The 21,579-nt window shown below is 47.1% G+C and overlaps 1 protein-coding gene across 1 annotated transcript in view; it reads right to left on the bottom strand.

Moving 5' to 3' along the window:
• Positions 1–3,371: 3,371 nt before the first annotated feature.
• LBP (lipopolysaccharide binding protein) overlaps positions 3,372–21,579 on the bottom strand; it is a 29,332-nt gene continuing 11,124 nt past the window's right edge. The window contains 10 exon segments of the mRNA NM_001128435.1: positions 3,372–3,665; positions 6,190–6,266; positions 7,048–7,111; positions 10,298–10,340; positions 10,878–10,945; positions 12,651–12,818; positions 14,660–14,719; positions 16,099–16,275; positions 17,069–17,160; positions 19,932–19,995. Coding sequence (NP_001121907.1) covers positions 3,621–3,665; positions 6,190–6,266; positions 7,048–7,111; positions 10,298–10,340; positions 10,878–10,945; positions 12,651–12,818; positions 14,660–14,719; positions 16,099–16,275; positions 17,069–17,160; positions 19,932–19,995 — 858 coding nt within the window. The 3' untranslated portion in view covers positions 3,372–3,620.

Here is a 21,579-nt window from a genome sequence, read left to right as displayed (position 1 = left end):
CCTGCTCAGATCCTAGAGCTCCCTAAAGTATACCTCACCCTGGTCTCGCTCTTTCTGATGGGTCTAAGCTCTCTGTTGGGACTCCAGTGGGTGAGCCAGGGCATCAGGAAACAAGAGAGGACCCGAAGGGCCTACATTTAGGGGCTGCGAGGATGCAGGCCTGGTGGATGAGATGAGCTTTATCATAGGTACCAGAGGTAATCTTTTGGTGAATTTCCTTGGTGACGTTTTTCAGGAGAGCCCAGGCATGATTAAGATCAAGCAGAGAAGGGGAGTTCCTACTGTGGTGCAAAAGGGCTGCAAGGATGCAGGCCTGGTGGATGAGACGAGCTTTATCATGGCCGCTGGCCTACGCCAGAACCACAGCAATGCCAGATACAAGCCGCGTCTGTGACCTATACCACGGCTCACGGCAACGCCAGATCCTTAACCCACTGAGTGAGGCCGGGGATTGATCCTGCAACCTCATGGTTCCTACTCAGATTCGTTTCCGCTGAGCCACAATAGGAACTCCTGGACTGAACCACTCCTGATGGAACCACACATCCAAGAAAGCTAGCTGGGGGTACAGGGTGGAGCTGAAAGAAAGCTGGGCTTGATTGGGTCTGGGGGATACAGGTGATGGTCCCAAGATGAGATTTCAGTGTTCAATGAGGCCTTCCTTTGAAAAACGGCCTACCAGAATTCCTGTTGTGACTCAGCAGGTTAAGGGCCTGACACAGTGTCTGTGTGGATGTGGGTTTGATCACTAGCCTTGCTCAGTGGGTTAAGGATCCAGTGTTGCCGCAAGCTGTGGCATAGGTCACGGATTTGGCTTAGATCCTGTGTGGCTGTGGCTGTGGCGTAGGCCAGCAGCTACAGCTTCAATTTGACCCCTGGCCTGGGAACATCCATATATTGCAGGTACGGCCCTAAAAAGAAAAAAGAGAAAGAAAAAGAATAACAGCCTACTTACCCCTGGGGTTTCTGATGAAGGATCCCATGAGATTACCTGAGGTGGAGAAAAGCCTTTTCTGAGGGAAGGAGAGGATCCAGCTCTGGGTTTTAGTGGCCCCAAGTGGGAAATCATTTTAGTGGACCATAAAGCAGCAGCCATCTATCCTGCTTTTCTTCTTCTTTTTTTTTTTTTTTTTTAATTTTTAGGGTGGCATATGCAGCTTATGGAGGTTCCCAGGCTAGGGGTCGAATTGGAGCTACAGCTGCTGGCCTACGCCATAGCCACAGCAATGCCAGATCTGAGCCGAGTCTGAGATCTATACCAAAGCTCATGGCAACACCAGATTCCCAATCCAATGAGCGAGGCCAGGTATCGAACCCTCATCCTCATGGATACTTAGCTGGATTTGTTTCTGCTGTGCCACAAATGGGAACTCCATATAAATGTGTTTTTTTTTTTGTTCCTAGAATGTCCTGGAATGTCCTAGAATATTCTGAAATGGAGGCTTGCTTGCCAACCAGGCTGAGTTTCTTCAAAAATAGGGAGAGAAGAACAACCCATGGCTTTTCTAGGCAATGTGGCAAATGGACTCATATTACATCCAGAATTTTGAGCGGTGAGCTCCTGCACCAGTGTCAGGCCATGTGCGGGCCCCACATGTTTCACCTGTCAGTGCAGGCGAAACTGAGTGGTACTCACTAGCACTTGTGTGTTCCTTTGCCTAAGAGGTTTCTATGGCTGCCAGAGCCCCTCTACCCAGATGAGAAACACCAGAGAACTAATGTCCCCTAGAAGCTCCCCTCGGCCAGTGACTGATGGGAGATGATGAATAAACACCCCAGTACTTTTGGCCCCTGGGTGGGTGTTCTGAGGAGCATTCTACACTGGCTCCCAGAGTTTTCCCAGTCAGATGAAGGTGGTACCTGGTTTGATCATGCACCTTTGTTTGTTTGTTTTTCAGCACCGCACCTGCCACATGTGGAGGTTCCCAGGCTAGGGGTCCAGTTGGAGCTACAGCTGCCCGCCTACACCACAGCCACAGCAACATCAGATCCAAGGTGCATCTACGACCTACACCACAGCTCATGGCAACACCAGATCCTTAACCCACTGAGTGAGGCCAGGGGTCAAACCCACATCCTCATGGATACTAGTTGGGTTGGTTACTGCTAAGTCATAACAGGAACTCCATGCACCCATTTTTTCTGGCCACACTCATGGTGACCAGCTTAGTGCCTGCAAACGGGAGATGCTCAATAGCACATCCAGACAAAAATATCAAATCTCCACTATGGCTAAATAAATCCTTTCACGTGCATTACCTAATATCGTTATTATAACAATCCTAGGACATGGCTACTATTATAATCATTCTTTTTTTGTTGGTGGTGCAGAAGTTCCTGGGCCAGGGATTGCACCCGAGCCACAGCAGCGACCCAAGCCGCTGCAGTGACAACACTGGATCCTTAACCTGCTTCACCACCAGGGAACTCCTACTGTTTTTATTTTATATAGAGGACCTCAAGGGGGAAAGGGACCTGCCCATGGCCACAACCACATGGCCAGTGCTGGATGAAGCCTGAGCCCTTCCTAGTCCATCACAGGGATGGATGATGGTGGTGGACAAGTGAGCCAAAGGGATGAGGCAAAGCTGTGGTTTACCCTGCTGCCAGCTGGGTGATGGTGCATCAGCGCATACAGGACCCATCTCTGTCACACTCAGGGTAAATGGATCTATTCGCTGTGAATTATCTACTAGCCAGCAGCTCCATCCATCTGTTCATTAACACAATTAAAAAAATATCCAACAAGTCTTCTGACTCCCAGCCCCTGGGGAGCCAGCTACATAACTCGGAAATGACTCTTTAGTAAAGCCTGATCAAAGGCTGGTTGTTCAGTAATTAGAAATCACAGCCTCTTCTCCCCCAGGCTTGGGGCTCGTAAACAACAGTTGGATGAGGTTGTTATTTGGGTCGGACCCAAAACCTTGACAGATCCATTTCCTCCTAATTTATACCCATTTTAATGGGGGAAAGCAGTAGCAGGCTGAGTTTCTGTTCCGGGAGACCCACTGGCTCCTGTGTCTATAGCAGGCAAGGAGGGAGGGAGGGAGCAGGTACTGAAATGAACCCATGGACTGCCCATGAACTGAGATGGACAAGCACCATCGAGAGTGGAGTGGAAGCCCATGTCCTTTCATCGAGGTTCCCCCTGCAGCGGCCAGTGAGAAAGAGGCGTGGGGTCAGGGTCCATCCTGGAGACTACAGTGGGTCTCACCATCCAAAGACTCCTTAGGCAGAAGAGGGTGGGCAGTGGGAAGGTTCAGCCAAAGTCCCAGGTGGTTTCCTCATTGAGCCATTCAATAAATATTTATTGAGGGCCTACTAGGTCTGTTGGGCACAGGGATCCAAGGGTGGATGAAAAAGACAGGGTCTGCCCTTCAAGAAAGTACCAGCCAATAGGGGAAGATGGTCTCTTCTGGCTGGAGAGTAAAGTCTGGAAACAAAGAGGGTGTGGGTGCCTCTGCGGAAAAGGAGGAGTGTGGGGGCAGAGGCCAGGCCCCCAGAGCTGGTGACAGAAAAGTCTTCATCCTCCCAGACTCTCCAGGACTACGCTGCATATCTGGAGATGGGACTTGCCCATCCAGCTGTGGCCTCCAAGCCCTGTCTTTTTGGCCCTGCCCTCAGACTCTCAGGTACCGGATGTTGGTGCCCAAAAGCAGGAAGTCCTAGGAGAAACAAGACAGGATGGATGTTAAAAGCATCCTCTACTCCAAAAAGACGCATCTCTGATTTAAAGGGAGGCCCACGTCTGGGGAAACACAAGCTCTGCCAGGAACCAGGTCAAGGCATAAATCGAGCGTGTGCCTCTCTCCCCAAGGTCTCCATAAAGCATAGCTTTTGCCAGCTACCTTCTCTAAGGTGGTAATTTATCTCTCATTTCCCAAGCTGCTGCTTCCTGGCAGACCTCATAAAAGTCTTTCTTTTGTGTCACCTAAATTCTCCCTCCTTGGCAAATTACACAAAGTTGTGAGCTGCTGGGGTTTACTCTCCTACCTCCTTATAAGTTTGTATCACCAAAGCGGCAGGAATTCTGAACTTAAAAGAAAGTCCAATTCTTTCCCACGATGACCCATCCCCTGCCTTTGGGTCAAACACATGGGTAACGTTGACCTCAAAATTCTAATGCGCAAGGTAGTATAGAGAGTTGACCATTGAACAATGAGGATTGGGGTGAGGCTGCTCCTTGGGTGAAAAATCCACTTATAGGGAGGGAGTGGGATGGATTGGGAATTTGGGGTGCATAGATGCAAAGTATTGCCTTCGGAATGGATAAGCAATGAGATCCTGCTGTGTAGCACTGGGAACTGATGAGTCACTTATGATGGAGCATGACACTGTGACAAAAAAGAATGTACACATGTATGTGTGACTGGGTCACCTTGCTGTACAGTGGAAAATTGACAGAACACTGTAAACCAGCTACAATGGAAAAAATAAAAATCATTATAAATGAAAAAAAAAAGAGATGAAATGGGATTAAGTCAGCCCTTTCCAAATAAACAGATCAACAGAGAAAAAAAAAAAAAGAGAAAATCCACTTATAATTTATAGTCGGCTCTTGGTAGCCACAGTTCCTCACATTAGTGGGTCCACGTGTGCAGGTTCGACAAACTGTGTATTTACTATTGAAAAAAAAGTCTGTGTATAATCAGACCTGGGGCCATTAAAACGTGTGTTGTTTAAGGATCAGTCTTAACGTTGACCCTTCTTCTTCTTTTTTTTTTTTTTCTTCTTTTTATAGCTGCACCTGTGGCATATGAAGTTCCCAGGCTAGGGGGCGAATCGGAGCCGCAGCTGTTGGCCTACACCACAGCCACACTAGATCCGAGCTGCATCTGAGACCTATGCCGCAGCTTGCAGCAATGCTGGATCCTTAACCCACCAGCCAAGGCCAGAGATTGAACCCAAATCCTCACAGATACTAGTCAGCTTCTTAACCCGCTGAGTTCCCACAAGGGGAACTCTGACACTGACCCTTATTCTTAACCTTCGAAAGACTTCCATTGTGCCAAACTGAGCACTAATCTTCAAAAGAGCCCGGGGAGATTTGGGTTACACCCCGTTTTACAGAGGAGAAGACTGGGGCCAGCTGCATGAATTGTCACTCAGTCCTTGCTTTGAACCATGATCTCTCTGACTTCTAAACTCTCAACAATAGTGGGATATTAAGTATCTCTGGGCCCCAGAGGGCTTTGGGCATTTGTTGTTCAAATATGTCAGTTGGTCCCTGTTTCAATGTTCCTGATCACCCCACTGTCCATCACTCTCTTTAGCAGCTGTGACTTGCTGGATGTTAACTGCGTACCAGGCACAAGAAAGCATCCCCTTTACAGCTCACGAGTCTGCCAACCCAGTTATCTCACCTTACAGATGCTGTTCTAGAAAGATAACCTGAACTGTGGGGGCACAGATGGACCAGAACATGCTTGTTCGAAATAGTGGAGAGTATAGTGAAGAATCAGACATATTCCTTGGTATTCAAATAGCTAGGTTAGGAGCTCCCGTTGTGGCTCAGTGGTAATGAACCAGAATAGTATCCATGAGGATGTGGGTTCAGTCCCTGGCCTCACTCAGTGGGTTAAGGATCTGATGTTGCCTTGAGCTGTGGTGTAGGTTGCAGACGCAGCTTGGATTAGCGTTGCTGTGGCTGTGGTGTAGGCCGGCAGCTGCAGCTCTGATTCTACCCCTAGTCTGGGAACCTCCATATGCCATTGGTGTGGCCCTAAACAGCAAAAACAAAAACAAAATAGTTAAGTTAATGATGGCCCATCTGGTGGGTGGGGCAGTATTTAACACTGGTGGGGAAGAGACTAGACTGTAAAAAAATAAAATAGGTCTGAGTGCCAGCAACGCTGACTCTCCGAAACAAACAAACAAAAAAATGCTTAGAAAACAGAAAGGCTGGAAGGAAGTGCCCTGAAAGTCAAGCGGTGGGTGTGGTGGGGCAATGGCGTTTTGAGGGACAGCCCACCAAACATGCATCCCTCCTGCCCCGATAGAGGTGCCATTTCTGAAGGACACATGGATGGCATCCTGGCATGTAGCTGGCCCTGGAGCATCCTACCCCCACCCAGGCTTTCCCAGATGCAGGGTTAGGCTGGGTCCCATCCACTGAGTTATAACCCACAAACCAGGAAATCTAACCAACCCCCTCCCCAAATCCTCAGAGCCCCCGCTGAACCCACTGACCTTGTGGATCTGGAGAACAGGGTCATGGAGCTGAATATAATTTAGCAGAGGGAGGGGGAAGCCTTCTGCCAACTTATCTGGAGGTTGAGGCACAACATCGAGAGAGATTTGTTAATAAATAACAATTACAGAAACAATTTTACCAAAAAAGTTCCTCTCTGCAAACTCTATACCCAGCATATTTCCATTTAATTATCACCAAATATTGGGATTATTATTCCCATGTTACAGATAAGGATATTGAGGCACAGCGTGGCCAAGTAAATTTTCCTAGGTCACACAGCTGGAAAGTGGAGGAACTGGGATTTGAACCCAGGCAGGCTGATGCAGGCGCCTGAGCTCTCAGCCTTAGTGCTATGTGGAGACAGTGGCAGGTATGAGATGCTAGGGGATGCCAGCTGCCTGCTGTCACCTGCATCCTGCTTTCTGTTGCAGCCAAATGAAGCAGAGCATCATGGAAAGAGGGTTTAGGTCCTTCGCTTTATTTTTTGACTAGGGAGGTGGTAACTGAGAATGTGACTTTAGAGGTGGGCTGCCTTGGGCCCTGGATATTAAGTTGGTCCTCCGTTTTTCACCTGCCACTTCAGGGTGTGTGGGGGGGGGCACTTCTGTGAGCCCCTCCTTCTCTCTTAGGAGGAGGTTTCCTGTGCTCTAAAAAGTTGTTTCTCTCTCGGTTTTCTTGGAGCCGTGGAAGGAGATGAGGCTGAATTCAACACTCTCATCCCACAGACATGTCACTGAAGATCAGAGACAGGTCACTCGCGCAAGGTCGCAAAGCCTTTAGGAGAGCCCTGGCTCCACCTTTCTTTCTCCCAAAGAGCAGTGTCCACTCTTGGAAAAATCCTTAGTGGTTCTTACCATTGACCTTGGGGTAGAGGTTGTTGAGAAGGTAGTAATTGAGCAGCGCCTCCAACAGCTCCACCTGGTGGAGAATAGGAGAGGTACCCCGTAACCACATGTCCCAAACAAACCTCCACAGAGCCACCCTGGGTGTGGGGTGGTTCTGTACATGCTGGCAGGGCAGAGGGCTTGAAAAAAATCAATTTTCGGGTAGATACCTACATCATGCTTATACTTTACAAGATAAAACGATTTTAAGATGTACAGTTATAAGGGCACAAAGGGAAAGACAATTATGGAAGACTACATGCCCAATAATCTTTTCTCTAGTAAGAACATCAAGGTTTGGCTTAGTCTTATCTTTAGTAATTAATTTTTCTTTTTACAGTGAAAAAGCTTTCCAAAATGACTTATGTAATAAAAAATTTATGCCAAAACAAAAATAATGAAATCCAACCTTAAACACACACTATGGGCCAAGTATAAGGGCTCAGAGCATTACATGTATATTTGATGCAGTCTTCACTAATACTCTTTGATGTTAATTTTTTCCTTTTTTTTTTTAGGGCTGCATCCATGGCTTATGGAATTTCCCAGGCAAGGCGTTGAATCAGAGCCACACCTGCTGGCCTACACCACAGCCACAGCAATGCTGGATCCTTAACCTACTGAGTGAGGCCAGGGCCTGAACCAGCATCCTTATGGATACCAGTCAGATTCATTTCCACTGAGCCACAATGGGAACTCCTCTTTGACGTTACTATTAATGCCCTCGCGTCACAGATGAGAAAAGCGAGGCCCACCGAACGAACGTGATTTGCTAGAAACTGGGCAGCAGGGTCCAAATTTGAATCCAGGTTTATCTGCTTCTCTGGGTCTTGCTTTTTACAGTCCATATTCTGAAAATCTGATAGGATGCCTTTTTTGTGACTCTTTACAAGTGAATAATTTACTTCCTGGAGCATTTTGCCATGCCATGCCCAGATGCAATATCAGTGTGTCATTAGTCAGTTTAGCCTTCATTCTCCGAAAGGAGTCACCCTTCGGGGCCCCCGTAGGCAATGTCTTTCTTGTCCAATACTTGATGTGTTTGTCTCCACTTCCACTTGGGGAAAGGATGGGCAGTGGAGGGCAGGTGGAAGGTGGTCCGAGGTGGCCACCATCCAAAGGCTGATAAAAGGGAGGCCAACTACTGCAGATGAAGTCTTTCCATTTCCTCTTCGGCTTGTGAGGAGCAGCTGCCGTCGCCCCAACTTCCCTCTTTTCAAAAGCCTCTCCTTTTTCTTCCCATTCTCTTTTCTCCTTTAACATGAAGGCCACTATTTCATCACTTTTTCCTCTTTGTGGAAATCGTCTCTTGTTTTTGCTTGCCCAGCAAGCTATTCCTTTTGCTTTAATAACAGGGTCCTTATTTCTCCTGGGGAGCCCTCCTTTCCAATCTCAGCCCACGTGGTTTGGGACTGCAAATCCTGGCTCCAGGTGTGTAGATGAACGCTATGCTTGGCCAGTTGGCCTTGTCCAATTTCTGACCTGGGTAACTGGCTAAGGAATGGACATGACTAAGACTAACCCAGTGAGGGTTAGCACAGGGATGGGGGGGGGTAGCTTAAAAAAAAAAAAAAGAGAGAGAGAGAGAGAGGAGTTCCCGTCGTGGCTCAGTGATTAACGAATCCAACTAGGAACCATGAGGTTGCAGGTTCGATCCCTGCCCTTGCTCAGTGGGTTAAGGGTCCCGCGTTGCCGTGAACTGTGGTGTAGGTTGCAGACATGGCTTGGATCCCGAGTTGCTGTGGCTGTGGCGTAGGCTGGCAGCTACAGCTCTGATTAGACCCCTAGCCTGGGAACCTCCATATGCCGCTGGAGCGGCCCAAGAGATGGCAAAAAAGACAAAAAAAAAAAAAAAAAAGAGAGAGAGAGAGAGAGAAACCTTGGTACAACCACTATGGAAAATAGTATGGAGCTTCCTCAGAAAACTAAATTTAGAACTACCCCACGATCCAGCAATCCCACTCTTGGGATATATTTAGACAAAACTACAATTCAAAAACATATATGCACCTGTATGTTCACAGCAGACACGAAAACAACCTAAATGTCCATTGACAGATGAATGGATTAAGAAGATGTGGTACATAAACACAACGGAATACAACTCAGCCATAAAAAAGAATGTACTAATGCCATTTGCAGTAACACGGATACAACTAGAGATTCTCTTACTAAGTAAAGTAAGCCAGAAAAGAAAGTCAAATACCATATGATATCACTTATATGTGGAATCCAAAATGTGGCACTAATGGATTTTATCTACAGAACAGAAACAGACTCATAGGCATGGAGAACAGACTCGTGGTTGCCAAGAGGGAGGTGGACTGGGCATTTGGGGTTAACATATACAAACCATGACATTTAGAATAGCTGGGCAATGGGGTCCTGCTGTACAGCACAGGGAATGACATCCCCATCTCCATACTGTTTTCCATAGTGACTTTACCAACTTACATTCCCACCAACAGTGTAGGAGAGTTTCCTTTGCTCCACATCCTGGAGAGAGATTCTTGATATACTCATTTGAACACCTAAAGTCTCTAGCCTTAGCTTTTTGTCATTGTTGTAAGTTATATGATCCCGTACCTTCCTCTTGTTTGCTTAAGACACTTTCTATTCTTTGCAGCTAAAAGAATTCTGTCCAGGAGCTCCCACTGTGGCTCAGCGGGTTAAGAACCTGTCTAGTGGGAGTTCCCGCTGTGACTCAGTGGACACGAACTCCATTAGTATCCATGTGGATGCGGGATCGATCCCTAGCCTCACTCAGTGGGTTAAGGATCCACGGTGCTGTGAGCTGTTGTGTAGGTCACAGACAAGGCTCGGATCTGGCGTTGCTGCAGCTCCAGTTTGACCCCTGGCTTGGGAATTTCCATATGCTGCAGGGATGGCCCTGGGGAAAAAAAAAGAATTTTTCTCCAATGGATGATTTAATTATATTGTCTTTTTTTTAAAAAAATTATTGACATAGAGTCGATGTACAATATTATGTTACAGACCCAAAGATTTTGAAAACAAACTTATGGATACCATATATTATCTTATATTGGGAGGTAACCGTTCCTCTGCCCTAAGTTTCATGTCCTCTAGAGCTTCCACACTTTTCTAGAGCAGAGAGTAACTTTTCTCCTTTTCTCTTTTCTATTATAGGTATAAAACACTGCTTAGTAAACACTCTAATTATTACCCTAATCATTCATAAATAAAAACAATAATAACTTACATTGAATATTCCAACTTTAGATTCTTTCAGTTCCATTTGTATCCTATAACAAATCAGAGAAGATTCAGAGATGGGGGCATTATACTCACGGGAACCCTAAGCCACGTGGGGGTCCCCAGAAAGGAGGAGACACCAGCTTGAGAAGGTAGAGGGTCAGGGGTATGGTAGGGGTGGGAGTGAAAAAGATGATTGAGGAACCAGAAACAATGATGTAACCTTATTGGGAAGACTTGAAGCGTGGACGTGTGTAGCGTAAAAGAACTCAGTCTCTATAATTTCAGGAAGTCAATGTTACTGATGTCTAAAATTCAGAGATTAAGAAAAAGCAGTATTAGTAAATTCTTTAGAAATTTGGAAGTGACGGGGGTTAGTTGGAAAAGACATTTAGGGAGGCAGCACCAGTTGGGTAAAAGAATTGGGCCAATTGGGTCAAAATTTAAGTCTCCTTCCCAAATGGCGCGCCCCTAACTTTGACAGGGAGATCTGGTTACACCTCACCTCCAGCTACAGCAAAGGAGCTACAGTGTCAGGGGGAGTGATCCCAGGTGAGCGCCCCCATGTGGGCAGGAGGCTGACTTACTTTCCCGGCTTTAGGAATCCAGTGATCTTGCTGGTATTGAAGGTCAGCGTGGCGGACACATTAGTGGCCTGGAAATTCCAGCAGAAAGAAACATGTCTGAATGAGGGAGGTTGTCACGTACCAGGCAGATAACTATGAGGAGGCTGTCTCCTCGAAACAGACATCTCAGTGAGTGAGTTAAAGCAGGAACTTGCCCACTAGACCATAGACTCCCAGGAAGCCCATTGTGGGTGCTCAGTAAATGTTTAAACTTGGACTTGTAATTGCCGACCATGATAGCAATTAAACTTTGAGCAGATTACCAAGAGAGGGTATAGAGGACTAGCTCTGGAACTGTCTAGCTATTTCAAGGCCAAGAGTCAGCCTTAGTAATGGTGGTAGCAGTAATAATAATAATCATGTTTTAATTTAAAATGCGTTGATAACAATTTTGAGAACAATAATATCGAATTGCAGATATGACATCTGGGAGCAATTACATTTCCAGAGATTTGTCTTGTGTTTTAAACCTGGAACAAGAGACCAAAGTTCTTCATCTAGTGAGCACCCCCTGCCAAAAAAAACTTCAGACAGGAAGCATCAAGAAAGGAGACACTCGGAGTTCCCATCGTGGCGCAGTGGAAATGAATCCAACTAGGAACCATGAGGTTGCGAGTTCGATCCCTGGCCTCGCTCAGTGGGTTAAGGATCCAGCGTTGCTGTGAGCTGTGGTGTAGGTTGTCAACATGGCTCGGATCTGGTGTTGCTGTGGCTGTGGTGTAGGCCGGCAGCTATAGCTTCGATTGGACCCCTAGCCTGGGAATTTCCATATGCCGCAAGTGTGGCCCTAAAAAGCCAAAAAAAAAAAAAGGAGCCTCTGCTCTCAATATTTAACTCAGAGGAAATTTCACACAGGGGATCAGTTATACAAGTGATGGATTGCTGAGAAGCCAAAAAAGAGTCAAAGCTTCTTCTCTCCCAGGACTGGAGGAACAGAGGGAAGAGTCGAGGTCCTGGGAGCCACCATGGAGGGTACACAGTCAGTGCCTGTGTCTCTGTCCAAACCAAAGAGGAGAAAGTACTCTGGCTTCTTCCTTCCTCCCATCCTCCATTCTCCTGACAGTGCCTTTCATTGGAAGTCAGTGCAAGGGAGCCTGGGAAATGTAGTCTTTGGGGTCAGATATAGAAAGAGCAGAGCAAAAGTGAAGTCGGCCATACAATGAGACACCAACATCAAATGCTTTCACTGACATGTGGAATCTGAAAAAAGGACAGACTGAATTTCTTTGCAGAACAGATGCTGACTCACAGACATTGAAAAACTTATGGTCTCCGGAGGAGACAGTTTGGGGGGTGGGGGGCTGTGCTTGGGCTGTGGGATGGAAATCCTGTGAAATTGGATTGTTATGATCATTATACAACTACAGATGTGATAAATTCATTTGAGTAATAAAAAAAATTAAAAAAAAGATAGAAAGGGCAGAGCAAACAGGGAAAAGACCCCCCCTTGCCTTCCTCCCCACAATAGCCCAGACTCACTTAGTCTATTAAACGAATAAACCTGCCAACAGATATAAAGTATCTCTGTAATAAGTCCTATGAGGAAAAATAAGAGGGTGCCACAAGAAAAAAATGACAAGGGGCTTAAGGTAGATCAGGGGTAAAGGCAATCAAGTAAGGCCCATCTGAGGAAGTGATGCTTAAGTTGAGATCTGAAGGCATTAGCCAGGTGGTGAGTGGGGGGAAAAGCATTCAGGAAAAGGGAACAGCATTTACAAAGGCTTTGAACCTTACCATACCAAGCCGGAAGACAGGCTCCCTGACGGAGTTGGGCAAGAGCACAAAGCCCTCGACCTCTATCTGGGGGGTTGAGGATAGATTCCCGGAGCCGAAGTTCAGGAACGGGGCTGAGACCATTGCTCCCCGGAGCTCCAAGTTCATGTTGGGGTACAGTCTGGCTAACTAGGGGCAGAATGAGGAGATTATATCAGGAGGAGAAAACATACAGGTTTTCCAGGAGAACATTAGGGAGTCAGATGAAGTTGAGAATGTAGGTGGGTTTTATTTCTACAAAAGGTTCTGTGCCTTTTTCTCTTAAAGGCATAACCGGACATCTTTCCATGTCAGACTTATGGAGTCAGCATTAGTGATTTCATGGCTGCATTGTATTCCACTGTGCACGGGTACTGCCACTGATCTAGCCTTACTGGGTCCCAAGGTTGTCTACAAGGTTTTCCATTTTAATGACCACTCCCCTGTGTACCCTTGGCTCTTATTTGCAGAGATACATTCCTATACATGGATTGCTAAGTCCAAGGGTAAAGATATATATATATATATTGGCCACACCCATGGCATACAGCAGGCCAGGGATTGAACCCACGTTGCAGCAGCAACCCAAGCCAGATCCTTAACCTGGAGAGCCACCAGGGAACTCCTGGTTAAGCATGTTTTTAACGTTTCTGCCAGGCATTGCCAAACTGTCCTCCAGAAAGGTTGGGCTGATTTTTTTTTTTCACTCCACACCCCTCCCCAGGCAATGGGTGAGAACTATGGTTTTTCCATACCCTCATCACACTCGGTAACTGCACACATGAACACCAGATGCCAATGTTCTTGAAATATGACCCGCTAGATCCCACTCTTTCGAAAATGCAGGCAATTTTCTGTTTAACTGGAATGTAATTTGGCATCAAGACTACTCTTTTGGCGGGGGGCGGGGGAGAGTTGGTGGAGGAACAACAATCCTACAAGACTTTTGGTTCGGCAAAGATAAAACCTGTAGTCTGCTGTAAAAGGGGATGTTTAGAAGGTGGAGGGTAAACTGTACTAAGAAAGTGGGCTGAGCTGCTTCTCTGTCAGGATGATTTTGATGCCAGCAGGAAGGGGGCAGAAGAGATGCTGGAGCCAGGATGTGGCCATGGTCCTGGTCCTGACAATATGGTGGCAGGTTGGGCTGCCCTGTGGCTCTAGGGAGAGAGAGGGGCTGCTGTGGGGGCATCTTAGGGAGGGATGTGACCCAGATCTTGCAGGACTTGAGGCTTAATGGTTTTCCCACCATTATCATTCCTGTCAGCCATCATCAAGCCTTCTGCAAGGAAATTTTTTTTTTGGTATTTTTATTTTATTTTATTTTATTTTATTTTATTTTATTTTATTTTATATTTTTTGTCTTTTTAGGGCCGCACTTGCGGCATATGGAAGCTCCTAGGCTAGGGGTCCAATTGGAGCTGTAGCCGCCAGCCTGCAAGTTCTGAGCCACGTCTGCGACCTGCACCATAGCTCACGGCAACGCTGGATCCTTAACCCACCAAGCGAGGCCAGGGATCGAACCCTCATCCTCATGGATACTAGTTGGGTTCTTAACCTGCTAAGCCATAATGGAAACTCCCACAAAATATATTTTAAAGCATCAAGAACAGTGCCTAGCCCCTAGTATGCCCTCTGTAATAGTTTAATATTATTAATACTAATATTAATATTGATTAATACAAATATTAATTGTTTGATGTTATTAATCCTAATTAATATTGTGGGACCTATTGGCATTCCTTAGGATTGGCACAGATCTCTAGTAAAAGACTGGGCAGCCTATGGTCCCCCAAGACATGAGGCTTGGGTCTCTGGGACTTGGGTTTGAAGGGAAGGGACCCCTGGCCACTGCAGCACCCCGGCCTCCACTGGGGCCCCTGTCACTGGCCTTCTGACCCTTGGTCAAGCTGAGAGGAGTGTGGAGGTTTTAAAGAGAATCCCCCGAGGGCCTGGGGCCTCTGCCTGCACCCGAGGGCTGAGGGAAGCCTTACCCGGGGGACGAAGGTGCGGAAGGAGTTGGTGGTCAGTCGGATGTTAGAAGTAGGTGGAACCTGCAGCAAAGGGACACAGAGAAGTTTTAGGGGCTCCCACTGGAGTTGAAGGTCTGAAGAGAGATGGGGAAGTGGATGGATGTTCAGTAATGAAACTTCTCGATGGCTCAGAGTTACCATGGCAACGATGTAATGCTTGTCCTGCCTTCACCACAAGCACATGAGTCCCCAGGGTACTGGCCGCTCTTCTTGGGGCATAGGTGACAGGCGGGACCCCCTCGGAGGGTCCACGAGAGTGGGATTTGCAGTCACGCAGACCCGGGTTTGGCTTGGGGCTTTGTTACTGTGTGGCCTCTGGCCAGTTCCTTTACCTCTCTGAGCCCCAACATCCTTACCTATGAAATGGAGATAAATATAGTCTCCCCTTACTGGGTCACTGTGTGGGCTAAATGAAGTGGTGGGCATAAAGCACTTAGCCCAAGGCCCAGCACAGAGTGAGAGCTCAATAAAACAGTTCTTATGATCCCATCCAGCAAAGGAGGGACGGTACCACAGCAGGGAAGGGTGATGCCATTGGGACAATGGAAGAAAAAGGCCTGGACATAGGTGAGAAATCATTCAAAGGACAAAAAGCCTCTCTGTCCATCACTGCTGGTCCCCAAGTTATTACCAGGGTGAGCTGGACCCTCCGATGGGACAGCACTGTGTTTCTCCCATCATCCTGGCATTGTTCACGAGGCCTCAGCTTTTACAAAGAGCTACGAGAATCAGCCATCTAAAACCCACATGCATGAAAGAATCCGGAGAAATAGTAAAGATGTGAGCCGCTATAAAATTTAGTATCCTTTATACAAAACTGCATTTGAGACGGTTATTTTAGAGCTAAATGCTAGGAAGACTTTGTCTCCCCTTTTCACTGCGAATCACTAAATCAGGTACCCTTTCCATTTTGGCTAGAGGAAGCTCCCTCACAGATTTGTGATTTTTTTTTAAATCAATTTGTGGGCCCAGTATCTTCATAACTTTGCTTTACTTGTAACTTGGTCTTTATTTCCTATTCTATGTAACTTTATGCATTTATCAGTATATCTATCATCCTGCCTCTTTCACTAAAATCTTTTTTTTAAACCTCCACAAACCATCAGGAGGAAAGAAACTATGAATTAGAATGACAGATCTAGTCTGGAGGGGAAAAATAAAACACAGACAAGCAAGCCACAAACTCTTCCACAATCGTTAGAAGGCAGAAAGAATTTTGACTTTGAGCTTCCTGGCAGCCAACGTGAAAAGGGAATTGGGGAAACATATTTTTCCTGGTCTCGATTATTTTTCTTAGTCATAATTTACTATTTCACTGATGTAAGTGGGTGGGAAGGAAAGAAAGAAGGCAGGCCAGGTGACAGTGTCATTTGTGAGAGCTATTCTGCTAGGATTCTCACCAAGTCATCTGTGATGGAAAAGTTCAAGAACCCTGCTTCGTTATAAACCAGACTGGCAGTTTTGAAGACATAATCAGAGACGGCAAAGTAGACCATTCGGCTGTGTTCCTCAGGAAGTCTCATGACAGGAGCAAGGAAGCCAACTGGGGAGCGGTGATCAAGGCTAAAAATTTCACCCTGGAGAGAGAAATAGGGTCCACTTGAATTTTTCAAAGTCCATCCCAGGGTTGGGTCTATCTGAGCGAGGTCGTTGGCTATAGAGCTTGATGAGGGAACATGGATAAGCTGGAAATGGCCTGAAACTCCACCGTTAAAGATGTTTTCTTTTGGGTCAACCTGTGTCTCCAGAAGCCCTTAATGAAACACTCCCCAGAAGCTTTGTCTTTTAACCTATGGGACCTAGTGGGAGGCTCCTCTGCACACTGAGGACGGGCACTGATTGTTCTCGCCTGCCTGGTGGGAAAGTGAAGGAGGGGAGGAATAGGGAGGGGAGTTTCAAGGCCTAAGAGTTGTAAGACCCCAGTGGGAGGATCCTGGCTCTGGGAACACTCCCCACTACTCCATACTGCCCTGCCCTTGACACAGCGGGAGCTGATGGGGAGAGGAGGACAGGTCTGAAGCCGAGGGAACAAGAGGCCTCAAGAGACGGCTGGCCTTGGAGTTCCCGTGGTAGCTCCGTGGGTTAAGAATCCGAATAGTATCCATGAGGATGCAGGTTCCATCCCTGGCCCTGCTCAGTGGGTTAAGGATCCCACGTTGCCACAAGCTGCAGTGTAGGTCCCACATGCAGCTTGGATCTTGTTGCTGTGGCTGTGGTATAGGCCTGCGGCTGCAGCTCTGATTTGACCCCGAGCCTGGGAACTTCCATACACACAGTTGTGGTCCTAATAAGAAAAAGGAAAAAAAAAAAAAAAAAAAGAGCTGGCCCTGAGGGCTGGACCCTCCCAAGCCCCTGTCCCGGGACCCTTACCTTAATCATCACATCCAGCATTTGGGCTGTTGCCCGAGGGGCCTCCACTAAACTGTAATCAATGCCAGCAAGGTTGTCAATCTCTGTCGTGACTGTGAACCAAGGGAGGGGCCGAGTAAGGAGGCAGGCGTCGGAGAAAAGGGGGAGAGCTCCGTCTGATCCACACTCCCTGAGACGTTCTTCAGCGCCCTCTGCCCCTCTGCCTTACGACCCTCCATCCAGCCCAGTGCTGGTGCAAAGAACTGCTTCGCCCAGAAAGAGATGACCTGGAAGGTGGTCCATTTAGCCTGGAGCAGTTTCTAGCATCTCTCTCTCTCTCTCTCTTACACACACACACACACACACACACACACACATTCTCCCCATGAGGACAGAAAGAGCTCAGGTCTCGAAGCTCCTCTATACCTAGAGCTTCATATCAAAGAAAGTACATTACAGGGCCATCTCTCCAGCTGAAGGTGTTGTTCCTAAGTTTATGGCTGAGATCTTGATCTTTTTTTTTTTGTTGTTTTTTTTTTTTTTTTGGTCTTTTTGCCATTTCTTGGGCCGTTCCCACAGCATATGGAGGTTCTCAGGCTAGGGTCCAATCGGAGCTGTAGCCGCCGGCCTACGCCAGAGCCACAGCAACGCGGGATCCGAGCCATCTGAGCCATGTCTGCAAACTACATCACAGCTCATGGCAAGGCCGGATCCTTAACCCGCTGAACGAGGCCAGGGATTGAACCCACAACCTCTCGGTTCCTAGTCGGATTCGTTAACCACTGAGCCATGATGGGAACTCCTGAGACCTTGATCTTAAGGGAAACTAGCCTCCTACCTACATGACCCAAATAACCAGGAAGGCGGGGCCCTGTCCAAAGGACCCAGACATGCTTCTCCAAGACCTGGGGGGTGGGGTGGGGGCAGATAGGAGTTCTCTGATCCATGCACTGGGGCATCTGTGCCCACCTGGGTCTCTACTGAAGGGAGATGCCAACAGGTGAATATGGGGGTAGCTGGGGGCCAAGCCATCGGAGGACGCCTCCGACAATTTGCCAGAGCCTGTCCCTGCAAACTTTCCGTATGCAGCTTAGATCCAGGGCCTCCACTTGTAGAGGACAGTTCCGTGGGTATAGTTACATATGCAGGCAAAGAGGTTGGGTGGGTCCCCCCACCCTGATGTTGGCAATAGCAAGGACACAATAAACCTAACTGTCCAGCAGCTAGGGACTTGTTAAATGGAGACATGTTCGTATGGTAGAATACTACACAGCTATTAAAGTGGGGTCTGCAGAGTTCCTGTCGTGGCTCAGTGGATTAAGAACCTGACTAGTATCCACGATGTCGCAGGTTCAATCCCTGGCATCGCTCAGTGGGTTAAGGATCCAGCATTGCCCGTGAGCCATGGTATACATCCGATGGTATACAGCCTTGAGATGCAGGGTAGGTCATGTGAGCTGCAGGGTAGGTCACAGACACAGCTCAGATCTGGCGTTGTTGCTGTGGCAGTGCGTAGGCTGGTAGTGGCAGCTCTGATTCAACCCCTAGCTTGAGAACTTCCATATGCCGCGGGTGTGGCCCTAAAAAGAAAAACAAATAAATAAAATGGGGTCTGTTAAGAGCATTTTGGAAAACTGTTGGCGGGATCTGGTCATGCTGGACCTCTGCGTCCCACAGGAGCCTGTGCTTTCACTCCTGGGTATCAACCCAAAGACTTGCGTCCACATGAGCTAGAACAGTCACAGTCACAGCAGCACTCCCCGCAAGGGTCTAAAACTGCCCCAAAGGGCTTCAACAGCAGACGCGGTAAATAAACGGAGGGATGTCGACACCGTAGGTGGATAACACAGCAAAGAGAAGGAGCGACCTCGCTGTGTGCAACAGTATCGATTGACCTCATGTTACAAGGTAAACAAGGACGCCTTCTGGTTTTGATAAAGGACTCCAGTCCTGTTCATGCACAAAGTGCAAAACTGATTTTTGCTGGGAGAAGTTGGTTGCCCACGAGGGGTGGGGAGTGACAGAAGGGGAGGCAAGGGGCCTCTGAAAGGCCAGGCATGTTCTGTATATTCACCTGGGAGCTGGCATGTGTGTGTGTGCTCAGTTTGGGGGAAAAAAAATGGATACTGTTCACTTACGATCTGAACACTTTTCTCTCTGTATTAACTTTCACAAACAAGCTTTTAAAAAATGAGGTCCTGGAGTTCCCGTCGTGGCCCAGAGGTTAACAAATCTGACTGGGAACCATGAGGTTGTGGGTTCAATCCCTGGCCTCGCTCAGTGGGTTAAGGATCTGGCATTGCCGTGAGCTGTGGTGTAGGTTGCAGATGCGGCTCGGATCCTGCGTTGCTGTGGCTCTGGCGTAGGCTGGTGGCTACAGCTCTGATTCAACCCCTAGCCTGGGAACCTCCATATGCTGCGGGAGCGGCCCTAGAAAAGGCAAAAAGACCAAAAAAAACAGAAACAAAAACAAAAACAAAAAACAGAAAACAAACAAAAAATGAGGTCCATTTGTATGTGCTAATAGAGAAAGATATCCAAGGCATACAGATTACAAAAGAACAATGGGTCTACTGTTACAGACTAATGTATACATATGTGTAATTATGCACAGCCACGTATATTCCTGAACAAAAGGAATACATATGTGAATTCCTATGCTTGTGTATGTGTATATTTATATTAGTACATGCAAAATAAGTATCTGATATTTTATCCTTAAAGCAGTGGTTACTTCTTAAAAGAAAATTTGGGGAGAAGAGGGGACGTTAAACTTTTACTTTCAACACTTCTGTCCCCTGGAAGGTTTTGTAAGGTACATATATATTTGCATTTATAAAAATTAATAAACATCATGTATCCCAGGGTTGGGGGGGTGTCCTACCTGGCACAGTTTGGAGGTAAGGCTGTAGGTCAGAGGCCACCAAATCCTGGATCTCTTCACAAATCTAAAAAAGATGGGAAGAGAAGGCCTGAGTGAGTTCCCTGGCTTTGGTCTGGTCTGGTGCTAGTTGCATTAGTCCCATTATTTCACATAGTTGCTAACCGGTCATTGATTCTACAAAAATGTATCCATGCCTATAATGTGCCAGGTGCTGAGAAAAATAGAAATGATTAGAAACAGGTAGGTCCCCATGTGGATCCCAATAAGATCTAAATGGACCTGTCATAGCCAATCCCAGGACTGGATGTTGGAGGTAGGTAGTTGTCTGTGCAGCCGGATGAGGAGGCATGCCTGAAGGCACTACATTTTCCTTTGGGTCTTGGCCTCCCAGAATCTAGAGTTGAACAGCAGAACTAGATGCTAAGTAGCAATAGCCACACAAATAAATGTATACTTAATGTAGCTATTTCTTCTTCTTCTTCTTCTTCTTCTTCTTTGGCCTCCCTCAAGTTCCTGGGCTAAAGATCGAACCCACGCCACAGCAGCAGCCAGAGCCATGGCAGTGACAATGCCAGGTCCTTAACCCACTGAGTCACCAGGGAACTCCTAGGTACTTCTTAAATGTCATCACTTAGCAGGAAAGCTGAATTGATCAATAGTCCCCATTTCCCCTACTTCCCTGGAAGACACACACGCACCCAGCAGGCTACCAGAATTTGTTGCCCTGGTTGGGTTGTGTGCCTCTCAAGAAAAAGAAATGTGTGTTCTCAAAGCTGTCTGCCTTACTTGCTATTCTAATCACTTGAATTATTTCTTTATGTAAACCCGTGAAACAGGACTGAGAAAAAAAGTTGTTTCTGGGCAAACCCATGATAAATGCTTTGGAAAGGTGAGTTGCTTAAGGAAAATGCTGGTAAATTGGACCAGAAAAGCTTATGAGGACAAACAATCATGAAAATATAGAAGGATTCCGCATTGGGATTGCTTGGCAAATGTCTTTAGATTCTTACTGGTTGAAGGAATCGGAGCTGAACTTCGCAGCAGATGAAATTTTTATGCAAGAAGGCCATGCAATGCTGATCAAGAAACTGTTTACAAAGAAGAGTTCTGGGCGTGGGTCAAATGAATTTACATTTACAAATTGTATTGGAAAACATTTGGATTTATGCGTAAATTTTTTTGTTGTTTAGGTATGTGTGAGTGAGTCCTCATTTTAAGCAACTTTTTTGATTAATCAGCTACCACCTCTGGGGCAAATGGATCCACATATACAGCGGAGGAGAGGGACGTCTATAGGGGATCCAAGACCATGGATGGGGCTCTGGCATAGTTGCGGCGGGGGGTGGGTATCGCCCCTGGATCCTTTGAAGAGGTGACATTCTAAGGGCAAGCTCAAGGGCACGCAAGCATACATCAAGCACAGGGTTGTGGGGAAGGACGATGCTGGGGGCAGGCAAGGGCTGAAATCTCAACCTCCTTTGCAGCGGGCTCAGTTTCTGGGAGGGGAGGCTGGTAACGGGGAGTGGCCAGAAAGCAAAGCAAAGAGCTGGTGAGGACATATTCATGGTTGGCTTCAAGGGAACCGGGAAACTCATATGGGCCTCACCCAAGACTGTTCCTTTCTTGCTTTTCCTTTAGTCAGTGACTC

The sequence above is a fragment of the Sus scrofa genome, chromosome 17 (assembly GCF_054392235.1).
Source record: "Sus scrofa isolate SSC_HxYL_T2T_F1_AM1 chromosome 17, Sscrofa_HxYL_maternal_Yorkshire_Landrace_v2.0, whole genome shotgun sequence".
Lineage (NCBI taxonomy): Eukaryota > Metazoa > Chordata > Mammalia > Artiodactyla > Suidae > Sus > Sus scrofa.
This window is presented reverse-complemented; position numbering and strand designations above follow the sequence as displayed.